Genomic DNA, 26,686 nt, shown 5'->3' on the forward strand with positions numbered 1-26,686 from the left:
CCTCTTTTTATATTTTCTCTTCACTTTAAAATAATTTTTTTATTTTATTTATTCAAATCAATTATCTAACATAAAAGTGCAAACGGAAACTAACAATTGACATATTTGAAATAAAATCTTTGAAACGAATAAATATAAGTAGTGATTTTATATGGTTTTAATGATTGTGTATGTGATAAATTTCGTATATTTTATTTATTTCTTGGTAATTGTTGGAGTCCCACACAGACTAGGCATGCTCAAGCCTTTTGATTTATAAGAGGAGGTAATCCTCCCATTCAACAATGCCTTATTGGGTAAGGAGTCAGGTCCACCTCAAATTCTATCATGATATCAGAGCCTAGGTTTAGTTGAGCTGAGTGCTTGACCAGCGGGTGAGGAGTTAGAGCCAGCAACTATCTCTATCAACAGGCATGACCCAACGTATGGGCTTGACCGTGAGGGGGAGTGTTGGAGTTCCACACCGACTAGGCGCGCTCAAGCCTACTGGTTTATAAGAGGAGGTAATCCTCCCATTCAACAAGGCCTTATTGGGTGAGGAGTCAGGCCCACCATAAATTCTATCATGGTTTCAGAGCCCAAGTTCAGTTGAGTTGAGTGTTTGACCAACAGGTGAGGAGTTAGAGCCAACAACTACCTCCATTAACAGACATGACCTAACATATGGGCTTGACCGTGAGGGAGAGTGTTAGAATTTCACACCGACTAGGCACGCTCAAACCTTCTGATTTATAAGAGGGGGTAATCCTCCCATTCAACAAGGCCTTATTGGGTAAGGAGTCAGACCCACCTCAAATTCTATCAGTAATAAATTTCGTATTTTTTTTTTTTTTCTTCATGTTTTCAGATAAATATGTTGAATATATTTTTATTTTTCACGTTTTCAAATACAATTTTTAGATAAATATATCAAACGCATTTTAGTTTTCACATTTTCTGACTAACTAAAAAACAGAAAACAAAAACATCCAATTTATAAAAGAATACATTTTCAATTTTTTTTTTTTTAATTTATTTGTCTCGACTATTTTATCCCTTAAACCCTTACTCTTTAGTCTTTATAAAGCCCGTTAATTTGAAGGGCCTGAGTGTCAACTTTGAGGGCCCGGGTTTTAGACCGACTTTGAATCCAACCCGACCCGAACCGATAACTATACCCTCTTAGGGTTTCTCTTCCCTGCACTCTGCAACACACTAAACTCTCATGTTTTCTTTCTTACTCTCTTCGTCCAGAACAGAGACAGTTAGGGTTTAGGGTTTTTACAATGACCAACGATTAACTGCAATCAAGTAAGTCTCTTTCTTTATACTCATACGAGGCTTCGGTTTTTTATTTTCAGTTTTAATTCATTTGTTAGTTCTTCTACTTGTAGAAATGGCAGCGGATGGTTCAGAAAAGCAAGCGCCGGTGAATCCCTGCTGTCAATTGGTATGACTTTCAGAGTTTTTGCTCACATATTTATTATTATTTTTTTTTTTTTTGGTGAACAAATTTTAATTGAAGATGATGTTTTACAGTGGAGAAGTAGGTGCTCTCAGCTACAAGAGAAGCGGAGCGCATTGCGCCAAGCTCTGAAGCTTTTTGAGCAACAACTTGATAAGGTTCAAGCTGAAAATCTCTCTTTCAGGAAAGGTAAGTGGGATCTAGTATTGTATTAAGCTGGTAGTCTCTCCATAATATAGGCATTGTTATCATGCTTATAACATATGATTTTAGTAATATTTAACATCAATCCAGTTATGAAGTATGAGCCGGTAGTTGAAAATCTTTGATTGGATTTCAGGTTATGTTGATACTAGAATTTATAAATGTGAAGGGTATGTGTCAAGTTTTCACTGCAGAGCTGTTGGGTACATAACTGTTATAGCATATGTTAAACTGATTTGGATGAGCCTGATGCTGCATTTCATTTATACTTTTTTTTGGAGAGTTTCACTAGGCAGGGTTTTGTTAATGTTTGATGTTAAATGCAATGGTTTTAAGTGAGAAATTCTGATGATAGATAGAAAACGGTGCTTTTTGAATATTGTGACTTATGGAAAGTACAAAAGTAGTTGGTAATTGTGATAGTAAATGGAAAAATTAGTTGGGTCACAGAGGTAAAAGAAAGTTGAGTTTCTAGAAATTAGCCTAGTATCATGTAATGAAGCTTTTGCCCAAATATACCCTCTTTGTTTTTCTTTTCTATGGCTTAATGAAAGCACTCTTTTTTAATTAATTTTTAACTTTGTACATTCTCAGCATGTGAAGAAGAGCAGGCACGTGCTGAAGTTGAGAAAGAGGGAAGAGAGAAAGAATTGGCTGCAAGAGTTTCATTGGAGAATGAGATATCTGCCTTGAAGTCTGAAATCTCTATATTACAGCAGAAAGGAAGATCGCATGCTGAAGATAAAAGTGAGGATGTGAAACTCCTGCAAGTTTGTGTTTCTGACGGGGAAAAGGAAATAAATAGACTCAAAGAGCTGCTTGAGAAAGAGAAAGTAAGGGCAGACTCAGAAAAGAAGAATGCTGAAGCAGACAAGAAGAGAGCTGTTGAAGCATGGAAATATGTTAAAGCTGAAAAGGGTAAGGCTGATGAAGAAAGGAAGCTTGCAAATACTGAAGGAAAGAAGGGTAATGAATATAGGCTTCAGTTGGAGGCAATGGGTAAAGAGGTTGATGATGCAAAATCGAAATTACATTCTGTGACATTAAAGTTGGCAGAGGGAAACAAAAAACTTGAAGCTGAAAAACAGAAGGTAACCAAAGAGAGAAAACGTGCAGATGCGGAGAGGAATAAAGCAGAGGAGCAAAGAAAGCTAGCAGAAGGTAATTGGAATCAGGCTGAGGCAGAAAAATGTCGTGCTGAAAGTTTGTGTCAGCAATTGGAAGAGACTAGACTAAGAGTTGAGAAAGAAAAATGTTGTTCTGATAAGCTTTCCCAACAGTTAGAAGAAGCTAGAGGAAGGATTGACGAACTGCAGAAGCAGATATATGACCTTCAGTCCTCTAGAAAAAGGGTCAAGGCTTCTGCTATTTCACCTGAAAAGCATTTGAATGCTGACTCTGGGAAAATGAAACTTTTGAAAAAACAATTGAAGTTTAAAAAAATGCAAGTAAAGCATGCCAAACAAGTGGCTAAGTTGGAGAAACGTCATAATGTTCTCTTGCGAGAAGTAGTAGGTCATTTGAAGTTAGATCTTGTTCAATTTTCCAATCGCCTGGATTTAGTTGATAAATGTTTCTCGCTCAAGGCTGAAGGTATAGATAATCCAAGAAAGGAAAAGGTTAGTTTGTCAACCTAATTACTTGCACCTTTTGCAATCTTTTTTATTATTTATTTTTTATTTTCAATAGTGAAGCTTGTTTTGTTTATGATGTTTGTAAACTTTATTCTTGAAAAAATAGCACACAGGTTTTGACATTTGTTACTGAACTTTGCTACTGATTGATTTTTCTCAGAAACGAGGTTACATGAAGACGCTTTAGTGTAATGACATGGTGGGTAGAGCATTAGTTTGCACTTGATACTTTGTTGTGTGGACAGTTTTAGACTTACTTGCAGAACTCTGGTGGGCTACGTAATTTACAAAAAAAGAGAATTTCCTCCTCCTCTCTCTTGATCTATCTGGGTCATGTAGGCATCATATACTGTCATATAGTTTTTGTAAATAAACTGAGTGTTTGTGTCAGTTTCTTATATACATTTACTTTATATATCTTTAGATGGAAATATTAGATCAATTGGCTTTTGGAATAGTTAGGTCATTCATTTGTTTGATGAGACGTGGGAGCCTTTTTTAAAAAAAAAAAAAAATTAATGTCGGTTTATATTTTGATTGTGAATCTATAGCTCCTCATATTGCTTGCTTTCCTTGTCCTTGATCTTTTCTAGCTTCTGCTTCTGGTTTTTTACTGGATGCTTTGACACACTGTGCAGGTTATGGACCAACCAAATATGCAAACATTGGAGGAAGAAGTCATTGGTGGAGAGCCATTTCAGATGTACCTTCAAAGTGAAAATGAACTTCAAAAGCCTTGCCGCAGGACAAGTGCTGCCTCTGGTCATTTTAGGCAAACACTTCAATGTCTTGTGCCATCGCAGTCTTTATCTGGAGGGAACTGTTGTGAATCCATTTCAGGTATTGATTCTAAAGATTCTAAATTGGAGTCTCTGCTTGGAGGCTCTAGCCGAAAAATGTTACAGAGTTGTGCAATAAATTCCAGTTCGGCATCTTTTTCTGATGGACTATTCGTGGGCTCACAGGGAAGGGGTGCTTTTTCTGTTACCACGTCTTCAAAATTTATGGAAGAGAGCTTGAATGCTCAACCAACAAATTCCAGCATGTCTGGTGAAGTTAACAAAATGAAATGCAATAAAAATCTTGCTGTGGTTGCTGAAGATAGTGTTAGAAGTCCTCTTAAAATTGCTGGCATTGGAAGTGGTAATGGATCTAATATGAAGAGAAAGAGGGCACTTGATGCAATTGAATCAATTGAATTGTTGCACACAGAGGGTAAGAAGTTGCATCTACAGATGGAAGAGAAGCTGTCTGATTTTCATAATATGTTGAACAAACAACTTGATGAATCCTTGGAAGAGGTAAATAATATAGTACCTAACCTTCAAGAGAATTCATTTGTCAAGCATGAGCAGTGCCACAAGAAGAGAAAGACATCAGATGAAGAGACTGTAGGTATTCAATGTTTTTTGAGCACTGATGAACAGATGAAGACACAAAAAGTTGATGGTAATATCCATGAAGATGGAAGGGTGTCCGGAGAAGTTTCCCAATCTACCATTGGTCTAATAGGATGTGCACGGCCATGTGCAGAGGGCATTAGTGATTCAATTATTAGTGACTTTGAAACTAATGAAAAATTTGAGGACATGGCAGATGGAGATTTTATGAAATTGCTGGACTTGGAGAATCCTGTTGATGAGGAATGTTACAGAACAGCAATGGAAATGCCTTTGTCGCCTACTCTTCCTGAGATTGAATTTCAAGGTGCTGAAACATTTGATATGGGTAAATCTGAACCTTTGGCAGACAGAAGTTTGCATAATGGCTTGTCTGATGAAAAAGAAAATATGGTGCCTTCTTGCAGTTCTGATGTCATAGATGTGGAGATTAATTCCAGTGAGTTGAAAAAATGTGTTTCTACAACATTATTGTATGAGAATAAAGGTCCTGTCGATTCCTATGATCCTCAAGTGAATGATGAGAATGGTTTACATAGTGGTAAGCAACCAGGAAAAGCTTGTGATCATCAGTTTGAGGACTTTGGAGTGGTTGGGGTAATATCGGATCCATGTAGTTCTAGGGATGAAGTTCTGCCTTTTGAAAGTGAAGTTGGACCTGCATGTAATAATATTCCTAAGCCCTTCACTGTAGTATGTGATTTTAAGGACAATAGCAGTATATCCAGAATATTTTGTGCCACAAAAACTTGTATGGATCGGTGCTCATTGGTTAGTCAAACAGAGTGGATATTACAAAAGATTTTGCTTGCTCTCAAAAGAGAAGAAAATTTGCTTTCCAAGTAAGTCATTAAAATTCCATCTTTGGATTCTTTAAATGTTTGTAATTAGCTGATGTTATTTGATTTTACTGTCTGCTTTTGTTGGATATTGCCATAGTAGTTAATATATAGAAATTTCATGCTCATTCAGATAGCAAATCAGCACCACTTAAATTTACTTCTTCTGTTGACTTGTTTAGGGAAAAGGCCTGTGTATTCTTTTCATTGCTACTTCTCAACTTCCCAACAGCTGCTCCAGGACAGCCTGGGAACTTTTTGAGTAGGGATTTCACTGTCTGCTCAGAGTCTTTCGCCAGAAATCTTCATGCAGGTATGGAATTTCTTGTGTGATCATGTAATATTTTACTAGAGTATGATATGTGATAACTAGTTATCAAAACTATATAAGCTGCTTGTTATATGTATCTGATACATTGAGTTGAATTTAATGTTTATTTGTAGTAATGTCTGATGCTGAGGCAAGAAGAGTGTTTAAAGATTTATGTTTGGATGAGTTGCTCAGTCTCATTGAGGATTTCCTTGTGGACGGAAGAGTCATGACATCCACTGATGGATCTTCTGCAACATTGAGCGAAATTAATTCAAAAGTCAATGTCCATTTAGATGGTGTAAATACAATGTTCTCATTTGAAGCTGCTACAGCTGACCAGTTGGTGGCGGGGAGCATTGTATTGGCATCAATATCTGTAGCAACCAATCACATTGGATATATTACAGAGGCTGTATACAATGTTTTTCGGATGCGGCGGAGTGATCCTTCCCTGTTGCTGGCAATTCTTCACATTTTTGCTTACTTGGGTGGGGAGAAGTTATTCGCCTTGAAAAAAGATAGTTTAATAATGACTGTGATGAAATCAATAGTCACATATCTTGAGAGAGGAAGCTTACCATCTGGTGCAACTTCTTGTTTTCCATCTGCCAGTGACTTTCGAACTGAGTTCCATCCGTGTCTTGATTGCCCATTTTCAAAGGATGCAATTTCTGTAGATATTGCCATTAAATTGCTCCTGGAAAAGCTTAAGAGTTGTTCTCAGTCCAGGACCATGAGTGTCCTTTCCCATGAGGACCAAACTGAACAAAGTTGCCAAGAGCTTTGTAATGTTCATGATATGAAGGGTGATGAATCATGTTTCTTAAAAAAGTATGAGATGCCTGCTTTCCAATCAGAATTTGTTGTCAATATGACTTTGTGCCACGTGACTGATGTTCTATCATTGGTGGAACTGCTTGCATGCAACATGGTATGGCTTCCTATCTTTGTTTTACTGTTAATGCTTCTGTTATGTCCTACTTTCTTGTTCCTGTCATGTGGGATTGATCACTTACAAGGTTTGCCACCTTGAGATGTTCTCAACTTGACAGCCTTGGAAGAAGGCTTTTGTAACTAATTACATTTTTATACCTTAGCTTTGAAGCTTCTTGTCCCTTGAGCCATTATATTTTTTGAAGCCATTTTATTGTGATTAAGGAGCATAATCACTATAGCTAGAGTTGTCTTTTGAAGCTGTGATGTTTTAACAAATCTCTTAAAAAGTGACTGAAAATGTGTATGTACTACCCAAACCAAAAAAATAGAATTGTTTTATGCTATTTTGTGATTAAGGAAAACAGGAATGGTCTTACTTTAGTGAATACAAAGGGGTAAAAAAATGAACGGAGAGGGAAAATTTGTGGTTCGTGGAAAATTGTTTGCTCCACATGGTGCTGGGAGAATTGTATCTAACATTTTACTTGTTTTCCTCTTTAAATGCAGAGATGGGATTGGACATGTACTACAATTATCCCTGAACTGTTGAGAATACTGGAATCATCTATGCAGGAGAGCTTCACTGTGGCTATTGTCATTCTCCTGGGGCAGCTTGGAAGGTTTGTTCAAACTGTTGCTCTGGCATAATATTTAATATTTTTTAAACCGTATTTGAATCCTTTGCCAATTACTGATTCTGTTTTTGAAAAACCATTGTCCTTATAATTCCGGATGTCTTTGCCTCTAATTATTTGGTTAAATGCACCTTGAGGTTTGGAAGAGGTATCCTGTCTCTGTTTAAGCCAGCTTAATTTGGCAGAGAATAATTTATTAAGGCCTAAGAATTAATTTTAGATTTTTCTCATTTCTTAGTTTATCAATTTCTTTTTCATGGTATGTGCTGAATTTTATTAGGCATGGCAATGGGGCGGGGATCTTATTCACCGTACCCATCCCCACCCTCAAAGTCACTCACCACCCCCGCTCCATCCCCGTTACGAAGATGACAGGAATTCCCCTTCTACGCCCGATAGGGGAATGTTGGAGACTTGTCCTTACCTTGTTTATTTTACTTAAACATAAATTAATTTGAATAGTACCAAATACAATAGTTAATTTTCGTTCACATGACAAACACTTAAATAAATCATTTAAACATAGTTAATTTTACGTAAATATGGGTTAGGGTTTGTTCTTTTTCAATTGTTTAGGGTGAGGGAAATTGGGAAAATATGGGTTTATATAGGTAGGATAATTGTGTAATTAGGTGAAATATAGGGATATTAGTGAAAAGTAAATATATATATATATATATTTTTTTAATTTTATATATTATATATAGGGTGGGGCGGGGGAAAGGCATTCCCTACCCCATCCTTGGGGACGGGGATTAACAGTCCCTCCCCCCCGTGGCCCCTATCCCTGAAAAAACCGGGGCTTCCTTGCCCCATAAAGGACGGGGTGGGACGGGTCCCCGGAATTTCGGGGAACATTGCCATGCCTAAATTTTATGAAATAAATTTTTGTGGGTGAACTCAAGCAATTTCTACTCATATATTGGTGTCAATTTTTTTTTTTTTAATAAATTTGTGTCACGCCAATCCTAGCTTAGAGAAGAAAAGGAATTCAGTTTTCTTTTTTGTGGTTGGGTATATGCATACACATCAATATACAAAAGATAATTCAATTATATTGTTAGTGATTAGACTTACTTCAATCAAATTATGTTATGACTTGCAGACTTGGAGTTAATGCTTGTGGGTATGAAGATAAAGAAGTTGAGAGCTTGAGAAGCAAATTGTCTGCTTTTCTGCAGCGGGATACTACCACTAGAGCTGGTCTTCCAATTCAAATTGCCGTTGTTTCTGCTCTGCTTGGGCTTCTTTCTCTGGATTTTAAACAAATCATTCAGATTAACACGAAGTGTCCAACCATTGCAAGTCAGTCAGTTCCAGCTGATCATATAAGAAAATGGTTTTCATCTCTGAGCAAGGAGAATCAGGCCTTGTCATTCAGCCTTTTGCAGTGCCCTGATTTTGTTACAAAACTCTGATTATATAGTTCAAGAACCGTATATATCTACTGCCCGGGTACTCAGCATTTTGACGTGGGATGGATGCCTTTATTGAAGTTATATTTATTATTAACTAGGATCAATGCAGAAAATTTTGATGATTTCTCCATTTGAGAACAGAGTATCTTCCTGTAAATTATGATTTTGAATCACCGAGAAATTTTGAAAGAAAGTTGATGAGGCCTTTTATGTTTCATTCCATGAGTAAATCTGTAAATTTTTTTGCCTTCCATGTACTAAAATTTTGTATTTCTGATGCTTTGCAATGGTCAAGGTAGCTTTCTACCTTTTGTGAAATTTTATTCTTATGTAACTAAGTTTCAGCTTGAATTTACTGTTTTTCTATGCAATCATAAAATTTATGATTTTAAATTTGTGAAAAACTGCTCAAGGCTAATGGTGATGAATTGAAGAGAAGAAAGTGAGAGATGGAACTGTTGATAGACAGTTTATATTACTGCCTAACACTAACTAAAACCTTCTGAAATATCAAGATTATGAAGTGAAACGTTAGCTTCTCACATTGGCCGTGGTTGAAAATATTACCAATTGCATAATTTCTTAGTTGTATTTCATGGTGTAGGAAGCAGTGGAATACTCTGCTCATTTCTGAAGAAATTCTCAGGATCAACTTTGCTCTTCACCTGTGCCAGTCTCTTGAAGTTACCTTTGAAATACTTGACACCCCAAGCTGCAGCTTCCATGTAAGTCGTCGTTTTATCTTTTTTGTTGGTTCCCAAATCAAGATCCCTGTAGTTAACATAGGCAGCCCTCGGAGACTTTGAAACAAATGGTGTCATGTATCTGTATAATGACGTGATCCTATTCACAGACCTGTTGGATGTCTCCATTCCATCCTTATCCCACTTCACCATGTACTGTATATTGTACAGATTGCCTTTTCTGTGGGGAAATGGAACTTCAGATTCTGATATTTCATTCATCTTTCCACCAAAGGGATCCATTATCATTATCGCTACTTCTTCTTCTTCCTGGAACATCTTCCATATTCCTTCAATCGCATTCTTTGGTATTGGTTTTGTCACAAAGTCGGATTTCGCCTTGAAATTGCTTTTGTACAATTGTTTCTTGTCCAGCAATACTTCTAAAGGTGACCCTTTTGGGAATCCTGCAAAATATATAGTCGATTCAACCCAGCTCATTTCAGTGCAATCTTCAGCCTTCAATCCCAACTCCGGAAAACTTCTGTTCATTAATGGGATTAGTCTGTCGATTTCACCGAGAAACAGTGAGTTGAAGGAAGCTTGGTCAATTCTCTTACCTCCACTACTCTTTTCTCCCACACCCAGAATGATGATTCTAATGAAGAGATCTTCATGCAATTCAGATGCAATGTATTGCCATCTATGAACAAGCTCACTGGCGCCTTGTTCTACTCTTCTCGGAACTGTAAAAACAGTCACATTCTCCGGAACTCGAACAAGCTTTATTTTCCAGGAAAGTACGACACCAAAGTTCCCTCCACCACCTCCTCTAATCGCCCAAAACAACTCCTCACCCATTGCTTTTCTGTCAACAACTCTCCCATCAACATCTACAAGATAAGCATCAAGAATATTATCAGCTGCAAGTCCATACTTTCTCACCAATGTTCCAAACCCTCCTCCACTTAAGTGCCCACCAATTCCAACAGTAGGACACAACCCTGCAGGGAATCCATGGACTAAACTTTTCTTCGCGATCGCATAATAAAGCTCACCAAGCGTTGCTCCCGACTGTATCCATGCTGTTTCTTCCTCAATATTAACCTCAATCGATCTCATATTGATGAGATCGATGATGATAAATGGGGCTTGGCAAAGGTAAGAAAGGCCTTCATAGTCATGACCCCCACTTCTTACTCTGATTTGCAGGTCCTGTTTTCGGCTACAAAGAATGGCTGCCTGAACCTCAGACTCATGAAATGGTGTAACTATAAGAAGAGGTTTAAGGGTTGTGGCATTTAACCATCTGGGATTCTGTATAGTGGACTGCAAGAGATATGGATATAAAGGGGAACTTGGTGGGAAAATTATTTCAAAGCTTCTGGTGTAGGCTCTGAATTGGGTTAACATGCATTGGAGGAAATCTTCTTGGATTGGACTAGAAGTTGCCCATGAAACTGAAATCAAAAGAGAAATTAGAACAATAATTTGTTTCATTTTTAGCTGTTTATACAATTTGAGTTTGAATGTGTTTATATTGGAGTGGTTATTTTGTCCTGATGGGATGGAATATTTCAATTAAAGATCTTTCTGATAGGCAGCTGCTTAAACAAGCTGTATTCAAACAAAAGAAACTGATAATTTCAATACAGAAGATGAGACAATGTGAAATTAACTGCAGTTTGTCCTTTTATTATGGCTCAGTCGGCAATATATTTAAAATCAAGTTCAATGGTAACCGTCTTTGTTCATGATTTCATGAACAACTTGAGAAGGGCATTTGTCACTTGACAAATGCAGCACTAGATTTTTTATCTTGTTGGAACTTGGTCAAAATTGGTTTTAATTAAGACTCCAGACTTGATTATATAGTAAAGAGATGTTCAATATTCATTCTATAACAAAAATATATTAATACAATAAAGTATTTAAAATAATTATTTGATCGAAGATACAGTAAAATAAGATTCATTTTCGTTTATATTCTTTGGTTCTAGTTGACCAAGGAAAGTCATTTGATTATCATATTCATCAAACGGCGGTTTAATGATGTTGGAGAATAATATCCTCTTGAAAAATAGTTATATATATACACGTTTATTAATTAGACTATATCCCAATTCTTATAAAAAAATAATATGTAGGTGTTACGTATGAGATATTAAGTATTGTTTTTTCTCTTAGTTTTTTATAAGAATTCTCAAATCCATCCCATTATCCATTTTAAAACTAATCATATTTACTTTGAGTCAAGATATTCAAATCCATAATCTCGTTCCAAAAATTTCATATCCAAATTAAATCAATCCAATTGCAGGCTCGCTTCACAAAGCCAGACCTATGTACTGTTTTAAAATCAATTATAATGATTAAAAGAAATCAGTGAAGATTATAATTTAGTGCAATGATTAATAAAGTATTCAACTTTGTTCATAAAACCAACTAATTTGTTCATTTTGGTTTAGATTATTTACTAAATGGGCCGGACCCGGGCCATGTATACCTATAGGTTTACTATTGCTTGGTGTCGACGTGGTTATTGACAGTTCAATGCTTCAAAAGGATTATAATACAGTTGCCCGCACTTAATCTCTCCTTTCCCACGAAAATAAAAAACATTACAGTTAACAAACCCTACACTCATCACAACACCAAGAGCTGCCACCGCCGCCGACTGCCCACTACCAACCTAGCCGCACTTTGAGCGACAGCAGTTAGTAGCCGCACCTCAGGTTCTCTCTCCGTCCCTCATTGTGTAATTAGTGCGTGTTTTCTTTCTGAGAAATTGAAGTTTTTAAACTCAATTTCTCCGTTTAATTTTCATGCGAGTCTTTAAATATTTGAGTTTAGTCGTTTTAGAACATGTTATTTTCCTATATGGATGAAGTTAGTGAGCTCGGGAGTAGAGCTGTTGCTTACTCTCATAGCTGATGAATATATTTTACTGTTTAAGTTTTTGTTTTTATTGATTTTTTTTTGATAAATATATTTTACAGACATAATTATTCTCCTAAACCTGCATTGCGAGATTTTGATTAATTCCTGATTTAAATTTTCAATTATGTGTGTATTCAATATTATCCTTTTTTTTTTATTTCCTAATTTTAATAATTATGCTCTCTGACACTCGCTTGCTTGTTTTCTCTCTCAGTCAATTGCGCTATGAGCAGATCAGGCCAGCCTCCGGATTTGAAGAAGTAATCGCGCTCACTCTCGATTTTATTTGTTATTTTTTAATTTATATTTCTTGTTTAATTCACCATTCTGATTGTGATCTTGAATTCTGCATTGATTCAGGTACATGGACAAGAAGCTTCAGAGTAAGTTATCTTCCATGCTATTTCACCTTTTTTTTTTTTTTTTTAATTTAATTTCATTATTATTGTTTTTTTTGGCAATAACAGTTATATTTTTGCTAAAATTAGGTTATTATAACAATCGTTATACACAGGTTCAAGTTTTTGTTTAGTTTGTTATGATGGTTGTAGTTTAAATCAGGTAGTATTTGGTTTTCTGTTAAGTTATTTATTTTATTTTCTTGTTGGGATTATGTCATGGCTATATTAATATTTCTCAAATGTTTGGTTCAGTTTATTCATGGCTGTTACATTTTACAATTCTGTTGAGATTTTGGATATCTAGTCAATTTATTTATCTTTTTGTTGAGATCCTGCTAATGGGTTCCCTAGAACTGATCTACTTCCTAGATTTCCTGGATATTCCATTTACATTACACAAAACTTTCAGTTCTAATTTTCTAATTTCATATACTCTGCATAAATTTTCTATTTCACTTTGCCAATTATATTTTTTCCTATCTGGAGCAGAAGTCTGTTTTTATATTTAAATAGATAAAGCATAAACTTCTTATTGACATTATTGTGTTATCGTTGAGTTTTTTCTTGTCTGAGATGAAAAATTACCAGAAATACAAATTTGGCTTGTGCCAAATGTTATGTAGTTGGAGGAATCGCATGGTTAACTAAATGTGAATTTGGTGGGTAGGTTAGTTATTTGCCTTTCATTTTGGTATTATTATGGGGCTTGTTCCTTAGCTTCCATATGCACATTTTCTATAAGTTGCAGCTATGTACTGTTAATTACTTTGTAATCTGTTGCAATTTATGGAACCAAGTTGACTTTTAAGTCATTGAGTTTGGACACTGTTTTGTGTACCTAACAATAACTCTCTACTAAACTTAGTCGTTTGAAAATTCTGGGAAATGAGTGAGGTAGAAACCCAAGAAAATTTTCTATGGCTGTGACGTTATCTTACATTTGTTCCAGCAGTACTACTGAATTTCCTTGTTTGCTCATTTTTGCTGATTCAGTTTTCATAAATGATGTATTGACTTCTTCTACTCAATAGTGAGATCCAATATCAAAGCTATTAAAGTCTATATGAGGATTAAATTTATTATTAATGTCCCATTTATGTCCTTATAGCATAGCAATTTATTTCGACTGAAAAATAGACATGTTCACTACCATTATGCATGAATACTTGTTAAGTGATCTATGGTTGTATATTTGGCTGTACATATCTATTGATGTTAACTTTGATGCATATCTTTGGTGGATTTTTATCTGATTCTTTCTCAGTATTTAAATGCTTTTTTAGTTTTTTTTTTTTCATGTATTCTATTTTGTTTCAATATAGTTTCTTTGTTTCCTAGCTATTAAAAAAATGCTTTTTAGATTCTTTTATTGGTAAGTTTTGAATGCTGCGATCTCATGTTTGTCTCTTGCCTGTCTAAACTGATCAGGGTAAACCTTTTTGTGATACTCTCCCATAAACAACCTTTAGAAATAAACAAGAGAATAATTCTAGGGTGTTGCCAGACTTATAACATTGATCAACATTCATTCTGTTGTTTGTCAGTGATTTTTGTAGATATCATGGACATTTATTGGAAGATTATTAATTTATTTTTAAAAAATTAACAAATAACCTGTATTTGTACTACAGTCAAGCTGAATGCTAACAGGATGGTTGTTGGAACGCTTCGTGGGTTTGATCAATTTATGAATCTTGTGGTTGACAACACAGTGGATGTGAATGGCAATGAGAAAACTGATATAGGGATGGTGGTGAGTCTCTTTGTCTTTTCCTGTTGTTTGCGGATAATCAACTTCCAATCTAGCAATGACACTGTAACAGTCTTTTCTTATTAGTATTACATGTCTGCTGCAGGTTATCAGAGGAAACAGTGTTGTCACAGTTGAAGCTCTTGAACCTGTAAGCAGAGCCCAGTGACCTTTGGTTTTCCCATTGATGCTGATCTAATGTATTTTGCTACTCTTATGTATTATGGATAATATGAGTTTATTAAGTTTCAAACTCGGATGAATTCATAATGAATGTTGGTTTATTTCTTAGCATAAAAAGAAATATAAAAAAAGATATTGGTTAGTATGGTATTGAAGATGTCACATAATTGTAATCCCAGGACGTTAGGCCCTTTTCCTTTCATTCCAGATTGCCGAAAGGGCTTAGGAGAAGCATATCGAACAGAGAACTGGTATTATGGAAGGACGGTTGCATGTGAACATACTGTATTCCTTGATGCCTTGAAGTTCAGGTTTGTTAAAGAGTAAAAGCATGAGATTAGATTATGCTTACAAACCCCTGAACGAACTATCCATTGGTTTAAACTTTAAACCATGAGGCATTTATTTTATCATTATTCTGTTTAATCAATCAATCAACCAAACAATTATTCAATACAAAATAAACTACTCAGAATTATGATTCCAGACTTTCCAGAAGTTCCCCCTTGTCTTGCGTACTGGAGGAATACTCTGCGCATGCCTAAAGAAATTATCAGGATCAACTTTAGTTTTCACTGTCACCAATCTCTTAAAATTATCTTTGAAATACATGGCACCCCAAGCATTGGCCTTTGCAAAACTCGGGTTACTTTTCTTGTTCACCCCCAAATCAAGATCCCTGTAATTAACATAAGCCGTCCTGGGGTTTGACACATAAGGAGTCATGTAATGGTAAAGCTCCCTAATCCAATCTATGTGCCTTTCTGCATTTTTACCTCCATCTTGCCACATACTAACATACTGGATTTTGAAAAGGGTTCCCTGTCTGTGAGGAAATGGGATTTCGGATTCCGAAATTTTGCTCATCATGCCTCCATAAGGGTTCCATATCATCAATGGAATTTCTTCTTGAAGTAGCCTTGTCCATAGCCCTTCAAGCGCAGTTTCAGGAATTGGTTCTTTGACAAAGTCTGATTTGGCTTTAAAATGGTTCTTGAATGTAGACTTTCCCTGAAGTAAAACTTCTGGTGTGGCGTCACTTGGATGTTCACCCATGTAAAGCATCGATTTAATCCAGCTCGTTTCGATACAATCCTGTTGAGTTAAACCCAATTCGGGGAAACTCTGTTGCATAATCTGGAGAAGTCTGTCAGCTCCGCCGAGAAACAAGGCGTTGTATTTAGTTATGACAGCTCTCAGGCTATCCGTGACTGGAGCCACATGAATGATCACTCTAATGAAGAGGTTTTCATCAAGTTTATCCGCAACCTGTTGCCATCTGTAGAGAGTCTTTGTTGCGCCTTGTTCCAGGGTTTTGTTAACCGTAAAAACTGTCACAATTGGTGGCACAGGAACAAGTTTTATCTTCCAGGAAAGAATAACTCCAAAACTTGCTCCTCCACCTCCTCTTATAGCCCAAAACAGGTCTTCTCCCATGGCTGCTCGGTCGAGAATTCTGCCATTAACATCGACAATTTGAGCGTCAATAACATTGTCAGCTCCAAGGCCATATTTTCTCATCAGGCCGCCATAAGCACCTCCGGTGATGTGCCCGCCAACGCCTAAACTTGTATAAAGACCAGCAGGAAAACCATGAGTGTTGCTTTTCTCTGAAATTCTGTAGTAGACTTCACCAATTGTGGCACCGGCCTGGATCCAGGCGCTGTTATCAGGAATATCAACGCTAATGCATCGAAGCTTCGCCAGGTCTACAACGATAAAAGGCGTTTCGATTTCTGAGACATAAGAGAGGCCCTCATAGTCATGGCCTCCACTGCGGACTATCATGTGAATTCCAAGCTCCCTGGAGCAAATAACAGCGCCTTGGACGTGGGATTCATGCAAAGGTGTGAAGATGAACTCAGGTTTTGGCTTTGAAGGCTCCAAATACCTGAGATTTTGAGCAGAAGATTGCAGGAGTGAAGAAAATGAAGAATCGTTTTTGCTGCAAAAAGCTGAGAAAGGAATGGAAGGCTGAGAATTATTATTTAGGCATAGCAGAAAACTCTCTTGAATTGGATATGAAATTGTCCAAGAAGCTGACAACAAAATGAGTATTGAAACAAGTGAAATATTGCAATTGATTCTTGGAAACTTCATTTTCTCAAGTTTAATTAATTCTAGCTTCAGTATAAGAAGGGAAAGTTCGAGTTATTTGCGACCATTCACATCTTTTTAACCGCTATTTGCGACCATTCACATGTTTTTAACTCTTATCTTTGGACAGTAATAACCGTTTAATATTGAAAATTGTAAACAAATTTTCTTTAAGTACTTATTATCGTTGACTGTGATTAATATATATAGAAAATTGCATCATAGGTATTAAAATTCCAATAATTTTGTATCATTATTTACAAATACATAAACACTAGGTGATTATATATTTTAGAGAATCTAAAATAAGGTCACATCATTGAAGTTAAATTTGTACATTACTACTCTGTAGATTTTGTCTTCCTTAACACTTCTGTTTTGTGAGAGAAATCGATAAAGTGGCGGCAACAATTCAATCGTACAAGGAGAAGGGAGAGAAGGGAGAGCACAACTAGCACCCCATTCAGCACTGATCAACCAACAAATTGTCTCTCAGGTCAGCTGATGACAAGTGTAACGAATCTCACATAGAAGCATATTGGGGAGGTCTTGGCTTTATAAAAGGAGAAGTTTCTGCACCTAACAAGTTTGTCTTTTAGGTGTGAAACTCTTAACCGATGACAAGTGGTAGCAGAGCAGACTCGGTCTGTCTTTCGATGTTCGCAAAGCACCCAAGCGGGGACATTCAAGTGTGATTGTGAGTCCACACAAGAGTGAGGTGGACGGGTAGGTGAGGGCCTCCATGTAATAGGATTAGGTGGGGAAGAATATAACGAGTCTTATATCGGAAGCGTATCAAGAAGGTCTTAGACTTATAAAGGAGGAAGTTGCTCCATCTAACAGGTTATCCTTTTGAGTGAGAAACTCCTAGCCCGTGAGCCTTTTGAGTGTGAAACTCTACGCTTATGAGTCTTTTGGATGTGAAACTTTCTACCCATGACACAAGATAGCAACAATCAAGGAAGCTCACCTTATAGCCTGGGGCGGACCTAGACAATGATCTGAGTAGAGGCAACGATCCACAATAATAAAATATCAAAACATAAATATTATCTATTTATTTTTTTCTCCAATATAGAATTAACAAATATTCTTAATGCATTTTTATTATTTAAAAAATATATTTTATAATTTTATTGCGACATAAGTTTTAGGTTCTTTATAATGATTCAATAATTTTTTGAATCAATACTATTATTTTAACTTACCGATATTGTATATTACGATTTGATCTTTTATTTAATTCGTTTTTTCAATCTTAAAGTATAAATGAACAAAACATGAAAACAAAAGGAAAGTAGTATTTACTTTTTTTTTTTTTTTTTTTAGCTTATATCTTATTGGTAAATTTTGCCTGGAATAAGACTAATATATAGAAAAACATTTTCATATTATGATGGTTAACGGGGTCAAATCAGATATACTAAATAATTTCTTCAAATGGTTTTCTATATAGGGATCCTCCATTGGGCTTTAACCTGGGTTCGCCTGTACTTATTCCTCTTGTCAACATGTATACATTGGATCCTTTGATGAATAAATTCTGCTCGATTTATCTAGTAAACTCTAGATGATGTTGGAGTTGTCGACTATTTCAGCATTAATGGGTAACGGAGACGCACTTGGGGGTCCCGTTGCCCGGTCAGCGGACGGGTGCCCCGCTCTCCGGTGAGCGGGCGGGGGTCGCGGGGGCAGCGCCCCCGAGCCCGTAGGCGGTTTTGGGCTTTTCCATGTATAACCGCTGTAGGATTCCTTTTAAGTTATTAATTCCTTTTTGGGTTGGGCTTAGGAATAGGAATTCTTGTAAAACTAGGTTTAATCCCTTAAACCTAGTATATAAACATTATTTTCTCTTGTTATGAGTGTGAGAACAATTCATTCATTGTAAACGAGAGAGGTGAGGCATATTGCAATAATATTGACTCAGCTGGACGTAGCCTATATTGAGTGAACCAGGGTAAATCGCGCGTATTACTTTCTTTGTTTACTGTTTGTTTTGTTTAACTATTATTATTTTGTTCCTGTTGCTTCTCTATTTCGTTCACATGAATACTTCTGATAATCAAAGCTTAGCTTTTTTACTTGTTATCAGAATAGAATGGGTTCAAATTAAAATGTCAATCTGGAATGCCTTAGAACACTTATCAAACGTGTATATATTGGATCTTTTGATGAATAAAATTCTCAAGCTTTGACGTGCTTTATTTCTACTCATTTTATCTCTCATGCACTCACAGTGTCTTGATTTTTCTCTTTTGAGCACATCCTTCTTGATTTGAACCTGGGATTTCATCCTTGGAAACGAATCAGGAGTACTAATCGGGCTACTAGCTCAGTTAGTACTCCAGATTCGTTTCCAATGATGAAGTTATAGGTTTGAATCAAGATGAACACGCTCGTAAGAGAAAAAATCACAATATCTTGATAGTCGGTCGGGCTATTACATTATGCATCTTAGTCCCAATCCAGAATCCTGCATCTAAAGTATCGAGCTGTTACATTTATGCATCTCAGACTTCAGAACATAAGGAAAAGAGGAAAGGGCAATTGAGCATTACTGATAAACGATTATACTGATGAGCTTAACTTAGCTGGACACTTCATCTCTGAAGACGATTTTGTATCCTGGATTATAGGAGGACTAGGAATAGAATATGAATCTGTTGTTGCAATTGCTACTCTTTAGGAAAAACAGCATCTCTTCAAGAAAATTACACCCTTCTCCTGAACCATGAAGTTAGAATTGAGCGAATGCATGCAAACACAGAAACACCGCCTTCAAAATGCAACCAAATCAGTCAACATGGTTTGCCTACACCAAAAACAACCGCAATAGAAAGATTGGCAAAAATCAAAACCCCAAAGGCAGAGGAAGGAGAAGAGGAAGAAATGCTAGTAACAAAAGTGGAGGTGGTAACAAACCTACTTGCTAGCTATGCCAAAAATATGGCCATTCTGTTGAAATATGATATCATCGACTTGATAGAAATTTTGTGCCTCCAAGCCGCAACAACACAACTCTGAGTAACTCAAATCAAGCTTGCTCAACTACAACCTCTGATAACAACAATGAAAAAGGATGGTATATAGACAGTGGAGCATCAAGTCATATCGTCAATGACATGAATAACTTGAGTATGAAGAGTGAATATCATGTGCCAGAGAAAGTTACTGTTGGAAATGATCAGTCTCTCAATATTTCTCACTTTGGTAAGGTATCACTTCCCACCTTAAACTCTGATTCAATTCAACTTCACAATGTTCTCGTTATGCTACAATTAACAAAAAACCTATTAAGTATATCCAAACTCATTGGTGACAATAATTTGTGCGTTGTGTTTCATGATAAATGCTGTTTCATTAAGAACTTGATATGGAGAAAATTGCTCTAAGGGTTTGCCGAGGATGGGTTGTACAAGATGCACCTTACACTGAAAGTTTTGTTAAAAAATCACAAACAAAAAGGTTCAATGCATTTCTCTCTATGCTTTCAAAGAAGTTGAAAAATAATAGGTGTCTTCACCAAAAAAAATGTAAATATAGACAAAAATATATCTTCATCGTGTTGTGATCATACTAGAAAATCTAGTAATACAAATGAATTTCATTTTGTTTCTAACATTGCTTAGTTGCTGATTCTGGAAATTATCTTAATCTCTTGCATAAAAGGCTAGGACATGCAGGTCTTAACATTCTCAAATCAATTTAAAAATCCACCTCATCATTAAAAATGCATACACCTAGCAGCATGGAGTCAAATCCGAATTTTTGTAATTTGTGTAATCTTGGTAAACTGCATGAGCAACACCACCCTAGCATTGAAACCATAACCAAGGAACCACTTGAGCTAATACATGTTGAGGTCAAACACCTACCTTCTACCAGTGGAGCCAAACACAACATTAGCGTTTTAGATAATTACTCCAGATTCACCTAGATATATGTAGACGTAAAAATCTACCTGTACGAAAGGAGAGACTGATCCCGTGAGGTTGAGGCCACTAGCGATCTGCTGTACCTGCACATGTAGAGAAACAAACGTGAAGCGACGGAAAACACTGGGGTGGTGTTTGCTGTAGGCACTCCGATGCTTAAGTTAGCAAGGCTGAAAGGGGCTAATTTAGTGAGGGCTAGGGAGTAGAGTTACTAGAAGTCTAGTCGGGGACTGTGACTATAGCTGTAATGTGAAGTTCTCAAGCGGGAACTCCGGGGTCTGAAGGTGTAATTTAATCTGCCTTGTGAGAGGGCCGACCTCTGTTTAAATAGTGACTGTCCAATCTCCCAATCCTGGTGGGATTGGGAGTTCTCATAGTAATCCGTTTCCTCCAGGGATATATCCTTTGGCCCCCTTATCCTGGCGTGAAAGGGAGTCCAAGTATGACTCTGACACGGACCTTGGAGGAGTTGGGTGGTAGTAGACTACCTTATTAGTGTTCGAGTAGGAATGTGATCGGTAGGTGATTGTGGGCTCCGGCTTTGATCATAGGTCCAAGGGGTGTATTGGGATTAGAAGGCCTGTGTCCATATGGTATGGACCAGCTATACTTCATATCGAATGGGATTTATCCGGGGAGTTCTATCTTGGGCCACATTGGGATTGGGCCTGGCCTTTTCCTCATTGTCAGACGCATTATCTTATTTGGGCTGAGGACATTTTTTGGCCTTAATAGTTTGCCCCCCACTCTCTAAGTTAAGGAGTGCTTAACTTAGAGAGTAGGTGTCGTCTGAAGCATATCCGGTTGATCGATTAACCATATGACCCTGCTCGCAGTCGGTCGGTTCTTTGGTATGACTGATGGGTCGGACTGAGGTGACTTGTGGTTGCGAACAAGCTCGGTGCCTTTGTTCGTGGCAGGGTATGTGATCAACCCAAAGGGGTTAGGTTGATCGGTCCATGGGGCCGAATGGGCGAACAACCTAGCATACATGTACTAGCTCGGTGTGTCCGACTTGGTATGGAAGTGAAGAATTGTCTGCTGAAGGTCCATTGGCTTGGTCTACCAGGCCAAATGGGTGAAATCAGTCGGTGCGCCAGCCGAGTGGGTCGCATGAGCCCCTACTTTGTTACGGTGCTTTAGGATTGGTCGAGTCCGAACCAGCCGGTCAGTGTAGTCACTCATTCAGTTGGAGCGATTGAGTGATAAAATGGTGTTTGGTATGATTTTTGATAACTAAGGCAGGGTGGTCAGGTACGATGATGTCGATCTTGCTTGGTAGGATAAACCAAACGAATGGTTACCTCGGGGATTGAGTGTAGTTGGATCGAACATTTCTTGACACATGTACGATCGGGATGCCCTCTAAACTTGGGCGGGAAAATCAAAAGCTCATGGTTTTCGATTTTGTAATAGCTACTTCCTACTCAAATACTCATAAAAATATACATAATAAAATACATGTATAATAACATAAATAGTTGGGCCCAAAATTTTCTTTTATTAAATATATACATTCTTTATACAAAATTAGTATCATAAACAAAACTATCAAAAACTATGTAGACAGTGTAGCCATTCATCCTAGCGTGCCGATGTCCACCCGACCATGTCCTCACCTAAATCCTGCAAAAACATAGAAAGACAATAGGGTGAGCACAAATAATGCTCAGTAAGTAAACCCTCTAGTTATCTATCCCCGTAATTCTCTCTCTCTAAGTCTTTCCTTACAAATTCTCATTTACTCTCTCTTTTGTACTTCTCTCTGTTTTCTCTTCCTGTTTCTCTCTCTCTGTTTCTCTTTCTTAGAACTCTTTTCTACTAACTCTCTTTAGTAAGTCACGGCCCCATCTTACCAAGGGCACGGCCGAGACTCGCTCCAGTTCTTCGTGACTTCTACTCGTTCTCAACTGATCAGACTCGGTTATGCATGGATTTGGAACCCTTGGCCATGTGAGTGTATAATCTCTCTCTTGGGTACTCTCGGGTATAGCTCTCATCCGCATGCACTCTCACGGGCTACACCACTTCTCTCTCTCATACTCATGCCGCTCTCTCAATGCGGCATACATGCGGGAATACTCTACCCATTACTCATGGGTTCCCATCGCACAACCTACTCTATTCTCTTTTTCTCTATTTTCTCTTAATAAAGCTCACACTCAAAGTTCTCTACTCTTTTTATACTCTTTCTCTAATGCATAATTAATGCATATGGATGATTCATGCTCCTTAATGCACTCATGAAACGCACAAATGCAATGTTGCACCAAGATAGTCATTCTGCATAGGTCATGCTCAAGAAGGCATAACTTGAGTTATACACATCGGATTGCTATAGTTTTGGTCTCGTTAGAGACAGGGCTATAACTTTGATTTTTTGGTCTCAACCCAGTTCAATCTTTAAGATGTCTAAAAATCACTCAGAAGGTCACGGCTGTGACAGGGCAGTTACCAGGTTTTCACTTACGCATTTTATCAAACAACTAATGTGCATACAAGAACTCTACTTTAACTATAACTTTTCTTCTCTTCTTAACCATCCAAAATGGGAGGAAAACTCCCTCATATAGTCATAATTCCTGCCAAGGAAAACACTCCCAAAAATATTCATACAAAACTCCTCCAACTTCAACTCAATTTCAATCTCTCTTCACACATCAAACACTTCTCATAATTAAAGTATATCCAACAACACTAGAATAAATACTCATCTCAACTCAATTTCTCAACAAGCATAACATACACATGCATTCATAAATCTCTACTCAAAAGATTTCTTGAATCTCAACTTGGTTGGATTTACTTACCTTATGGGTAAATGACTTCTCTAGCACTTCTCCTTCCCTTTTGTATCTTGTCCTCTATCTACAAATTTAAACAATAACAACATAAGACATTAACAAATCATAAGCAAATTCTCATCTAAAGTAAGAATCCTTACCTTTTGATGCCTTGAATCAAAACCCTATGAAAATCTACTCAAAAGCCCTCAAATTCCTTGGAGAAGTGAATGAAAATTTGAGAGAAAAAGGAGGAGAAGTGTGGGGGTGGAATAACGAAATAAGGGTTTCAAACCCTTAACATTTTAGTTTATAAACTCACTTTCCCATTTCGCCCTTACTCTTTCTTAGAAATTCCATCTTTGTCCCTTAGTCAATTACCAAAATGCCCTCACTTTCATTGTATTCTCTATGATTTTCTATCTCTTTTCACTCCCCACAAAATAAACTAGTTTTGAGTGAAAATACTATTTTACCCTTAATGAAAGTTTAAGGGATTTCCTTCACATTTTTTCTCAAAATAACTTTAACAAAATTCAACTAAGGGCCAACCAACCAAAAATAACAACATGCAAGCTCAATTAAGAACAAATCAATAAACATTCAAGCAATGCAACAATAAATTAACTACATACCTCAAGTGGGGTATTACATATGTCCACTCCTGTGGTGACACGTGTTACCTGACACCTTTTTGCTGATAAGTATCTGGGCTCACGACTGTTCGTTTCATCTCCCATTTTCCTTCTTTCTTCATGTTTTTCTTTGAAACATAGGCTTTTTTCACAGCTTCAAAGGATTTCGAGATTTGGCCATTTTCACGGTAAAACTCATTCTTCTTTGCTTTTTCTGTTTGGTTCCTTGTTTTCTTTGTGTTTGTGCGCTATTTTTTGAAGAGATTGAGTTGTGTTTTGGGAAGATTTTGGTTTGCTTTTTGAAAGGTTTTGCTTGGATTTTGAGGAAGCCTGAGTTTTGGTTTTTAGAATAGGTTCGAATATTGGTCTTTGGTGAATTACTGGTGATTTGTCTAATTTTTGTTTGGCATTTTCGGGTTTTGGATGGAGAACAGAAGAGGAAGGAGAGTTAAGTAATATCTTGGTTCTGCTCGGTCGGTCTGCCTGACCGAATCGAGTGAAAAAGATTTATGGGCCAAAAGGAAACAACTTCAAAGGGGTAGGTAGGTCACCCGGTCAACCCGACCGAGTAGTCAGTCGGTTACCCAGGGCGAGTGAAGTCATTAGAAAGGGGTGTAGGTTTTGAACTTGGGTCGGTCGCTTAGGGCGAACAGAACAAAGTAGTTGCTAAATTTGGGGATTAGGTCAGTTGGCCGTAAGGGTCGATTAATGATCTAACTTTGTGAGAAGTTTGGAGAATATGGCAAATTGTGTTAATTGGTATAGGTCGATCGGCGTTGAAGGATGAGTAGTCATGAAGGTGTACTTGGAGTGAAGCTCGGTAGGTATAGGTTGAGCAACGATTCTGATTTTTGAGAAGTCCAGGTTGTGGGCTTGGATAGGCTAGTCTGCGGTACAAGGCGAGTAGGCTAAAATGTCTGGCTTGGAGTCCAGTGGTTTGAGTGGGACTGAGGCAGATGTTGGGAATGAGTACGAGCGTGCCCCAACCATGGTGATGATGCCTGAAAGGGGCGTTCCGATGGGTATACTAACCGGTGTGAACGTAGCTGCACTAGGGACGAGTGCTGCTAATCCGAGTGGTTCGGGCAGGCAAGAAGAGAGTGGGGAAGACTTCGAAGGAGTTAGTAGTCCATCATTGTCCAGTGGTGCCTCTGAGGACAAGTCGAGCCAACAGGGTAGTGGTATCTTGAGTAGGGATTATCCATCCATGCTAAAAGGTAATGACGTGTGGCGGATCTGGACAATGTATTACATTCCAGATTCAGTCGAGATTAGGGCGCTACGGTCGTACAAATGGGTCAACTAAGAGGCAAAATGCTAGGTGAGTGTTTACGAGAAGTGGTTTCATGACGGGCTAAGGTTTCCCATTCCTCGCCTCGTCTGGTAGGTGCTCAACCACTTCATGATTGCCTCGTCTCTGATCATGCCGAACGGTTAGAGGTTGCTAATGGCACTGGAGGACCTTTGTGTGCAGAACCAGGTGATGTTTGGGCTGCATAAGCTACTGTATTTGTATTTCCTGAAGGAAAACAACAAGGGGAATGGTCGATATCTTATCAACGTCACACATGATCAATCTTACCTGGTGACCGATCTTCGTTCAAGTGACAAGAACTGGAAGGATCGGTATTTCTTTGTGAGAGGTAGAGCGATCTTTGGGGAGAGACGCTAGAGTGACATTCCCAGCACTTGGTAAGCCAGTGGTGAGAAATCTTTTCTTTTCTTTGTATTTTAATTACTAAATCTTATTGTGTTTCTTCTTTGCGGATCTTGAGTTCAATCGGGCCGGGCAAAGCGGAGACGGCTTGGACGGGCAGACCCAAAAGGTGCTAGCCTTTCCCAAGGCGCAGAGGGATTGACGAGTAGTATTGGGTGAGTCCAACCTCTAACAAGCCATCTATGGGCGAGTCAAAGCGATTCAGCGAGGTATTCCCTTCCCTTCGTTGAAGCAGACTTGGGATGTACTTCTGACTCGCTACTGCAATCATACCACTTATGGTAAGTCTAGGCTAAACCCACTAACCGTTGGAAAGTTTGCCCTTGCAGAGAGATTGATGAAGAAGCTGACCGTCCCCAGTGCGAGCAAGTCCATTGCCCGACGTCAAGAAAAGAGGAAAAGGGAATCCTCAGCTAAAGAGGATAGAAGAGTGGAGGATGTGGTGGCAACACCGCCGAGTCGTCAGCCCGTAGCCGGAGCTGGGTCATCCCAGACAGCAGTCTTGGATGAAGAAACTAAGATGATCACCTTCAAGATTTTGACTTCCGCATCGACCTATTCTGACGTGGCTTCTATGAGCAAACTGGCTAACTCCTTCTTGTTACCAGGGGATGAGACTTGTTTGAACCAGATAGGTACGGTCGCGGCCACTGACTGGGGGGTATCCTGTGCTTTTTAGGTAGGGCAGGAGTTTTACTTTATTATATTCATCGTGGTTTTGTACTGATGAAATCGTTTT

At 37.8% G+C, this 26,686-nt stretch overlaps 4 protein-coding genes across 4 annotated transcripts; 2 read left to right on the forward strand and 2 right to left on the reverse strand.

Moving 5' to 3' along the window:
• The first annotated feature begins 1,192 nt into the window (after positions 1-1,192).
• Positions 1,193-9,141, forward strand: LOC116125767. Its single transcript, XM_031411483.1, has 9 exons — positions 1,193-1,290; positions 1,374-1,429; positions 1,519-1,633; positions 2,243-3,267; positions 3,921-5,524; positions 5,704-5,834; positions 5,966-6,765; positions 7,278-7,390; positions 8,511-9,141. The coding sequence occupies exons 2-9, from the start codon at positions 1,376-1,378 to the stop codon at positions 8,821-8,823; spliced, it is 4,155 nt and encodes a 1,384-aa protein (XP_031267343.1). The 5' UTR covers positions 1,193-1,290; positions 1,374-1,375; the 3' UTR covers positions 8,824-9,141.
• A 254-nt stretch (positions 9,142-9,395) lies between these two features.
• On the reverse strand, positions 9,396-11,006 carry LOC116125768 (berberine bridge enzyme-like 22). The gene has a single exon (XM_031411484.1). The coding sequence runs from the start codon at positions 11,004-11,006 to the stop codon at positions 9,417-9,419; it is 1,590 nt and encodes a 529-aa protein (XP_031267344.1). The 3' UTR covers positions 9,396-9,416.
• A 1,624-nt stretch (positions 11,007-12,630) lies between these two features.
• LOC116125777 (probable small nuclear ribonucleoprotein G) lies at positions 12,631-14,871 on the forward strand. Its single transcript, XM_031411493.1, has 4 exons — positions 12,631-12,706; positions 12,807-12,829; positions 14,479-14,600; positions 14,704-14,871. Exons 1-4 carry the CDS (start codon positions 12,672-12,674, stop codon positions 14,764-14,766), a joined length of 243 nt encoding a protein of 80 aa, XP_031267353.1. The 5' UTR covers positions 12,631-12,671; the 3' UTR covers positions 14,767-14,871.
• Positions 14,872-15,245: 374 nt separating this feature from the next.
• On the reverse strand, positions 15,246-16,880 carry LOC116125802 (berberine bridge enzyme-like 15). The gene has a single exon (XM_031411513.1). It carries the CDS (start codon positions 16,878-16,880, stop codon positions 15,246-15,248), a length of 1,635 nt encoding a protein of 544 aa, XP_031267373.1.
• Positions 16,881-26,686: the final 9,806 nt, after the last annotated feature.

Source organism: Pistacia vera, unplaced genomic scaffold (assembly GCF_008641045.1).
Source record: "Pistacia vera cultivar Batoury unplaced genomic scaffold, PisVer_v2 Contig171, whole genome shotgun sequence".
NCBI classification, from domain to species: Eukaryota; Viridiplantae; Streptophyta; class Magnoliopsida; order Sapindales; family Anacardiaceae; genus Pistacia; species Pistacia vera.

Bases quoted from the DNA above. Each gene is read 5' to 3' on its own strand.
- LOC116125767 (XM_031411483.1), top strand. From the start codon at position 1,376: ATGGCAGCGGATGGTTCAGAAAAGCAAGCGCCGGTGAATCCCTGCTGT. The intron at 1,430-1,518 runs GTATGACTTTCA...GATGTTTTACAG, and splicing joins TGAATCCCTGCTGTCAATTG to TGGAGAAGTAGGTGCTCTCA. The intron at 7,391-8,510 runs GTTTGTTCAAAC...TATGACTTGCAG, and splicing joins CTCCTGGGGCAGCTTGGAAG to ACTTGGAGTTAATGCTTGTG.
- LOC116125768 (XM_031411484.1), bottom strand. From the start codon at position 11,006: ATGAAACAAATTATTGTTCTAATTTCTCTTTTGATTTCAGTTTCATGG.
- LOC116125777 (XM_031411493.1), top strand. From the start codon at position 12,672: ATGAGCAGATCAGGCCAGCCTCCGGATTTGAAGAA. The intron at 12,830-14,478 runs GTAAGTTATCTT...TTTGTACTACAG, and splicing joins CATGGACAAGAAGCTTCAGA to TCAAGCTGAATGCTAACAGG. The intron at 14,601-14,703 runs GTGAGTCTCTTT...TGTCTGCTGCAG, and splicing joins AAACTGATATAGGGATGGTG to GTTATCAGAGGAAACAGTGT.
- LOC116125802 (XM_031411513.1), bottom strand. From the start codon at position 16,880: ATGAAGTTTCCAAGAATCAATTGCAATATTTCACTTGTTTCAATACTC.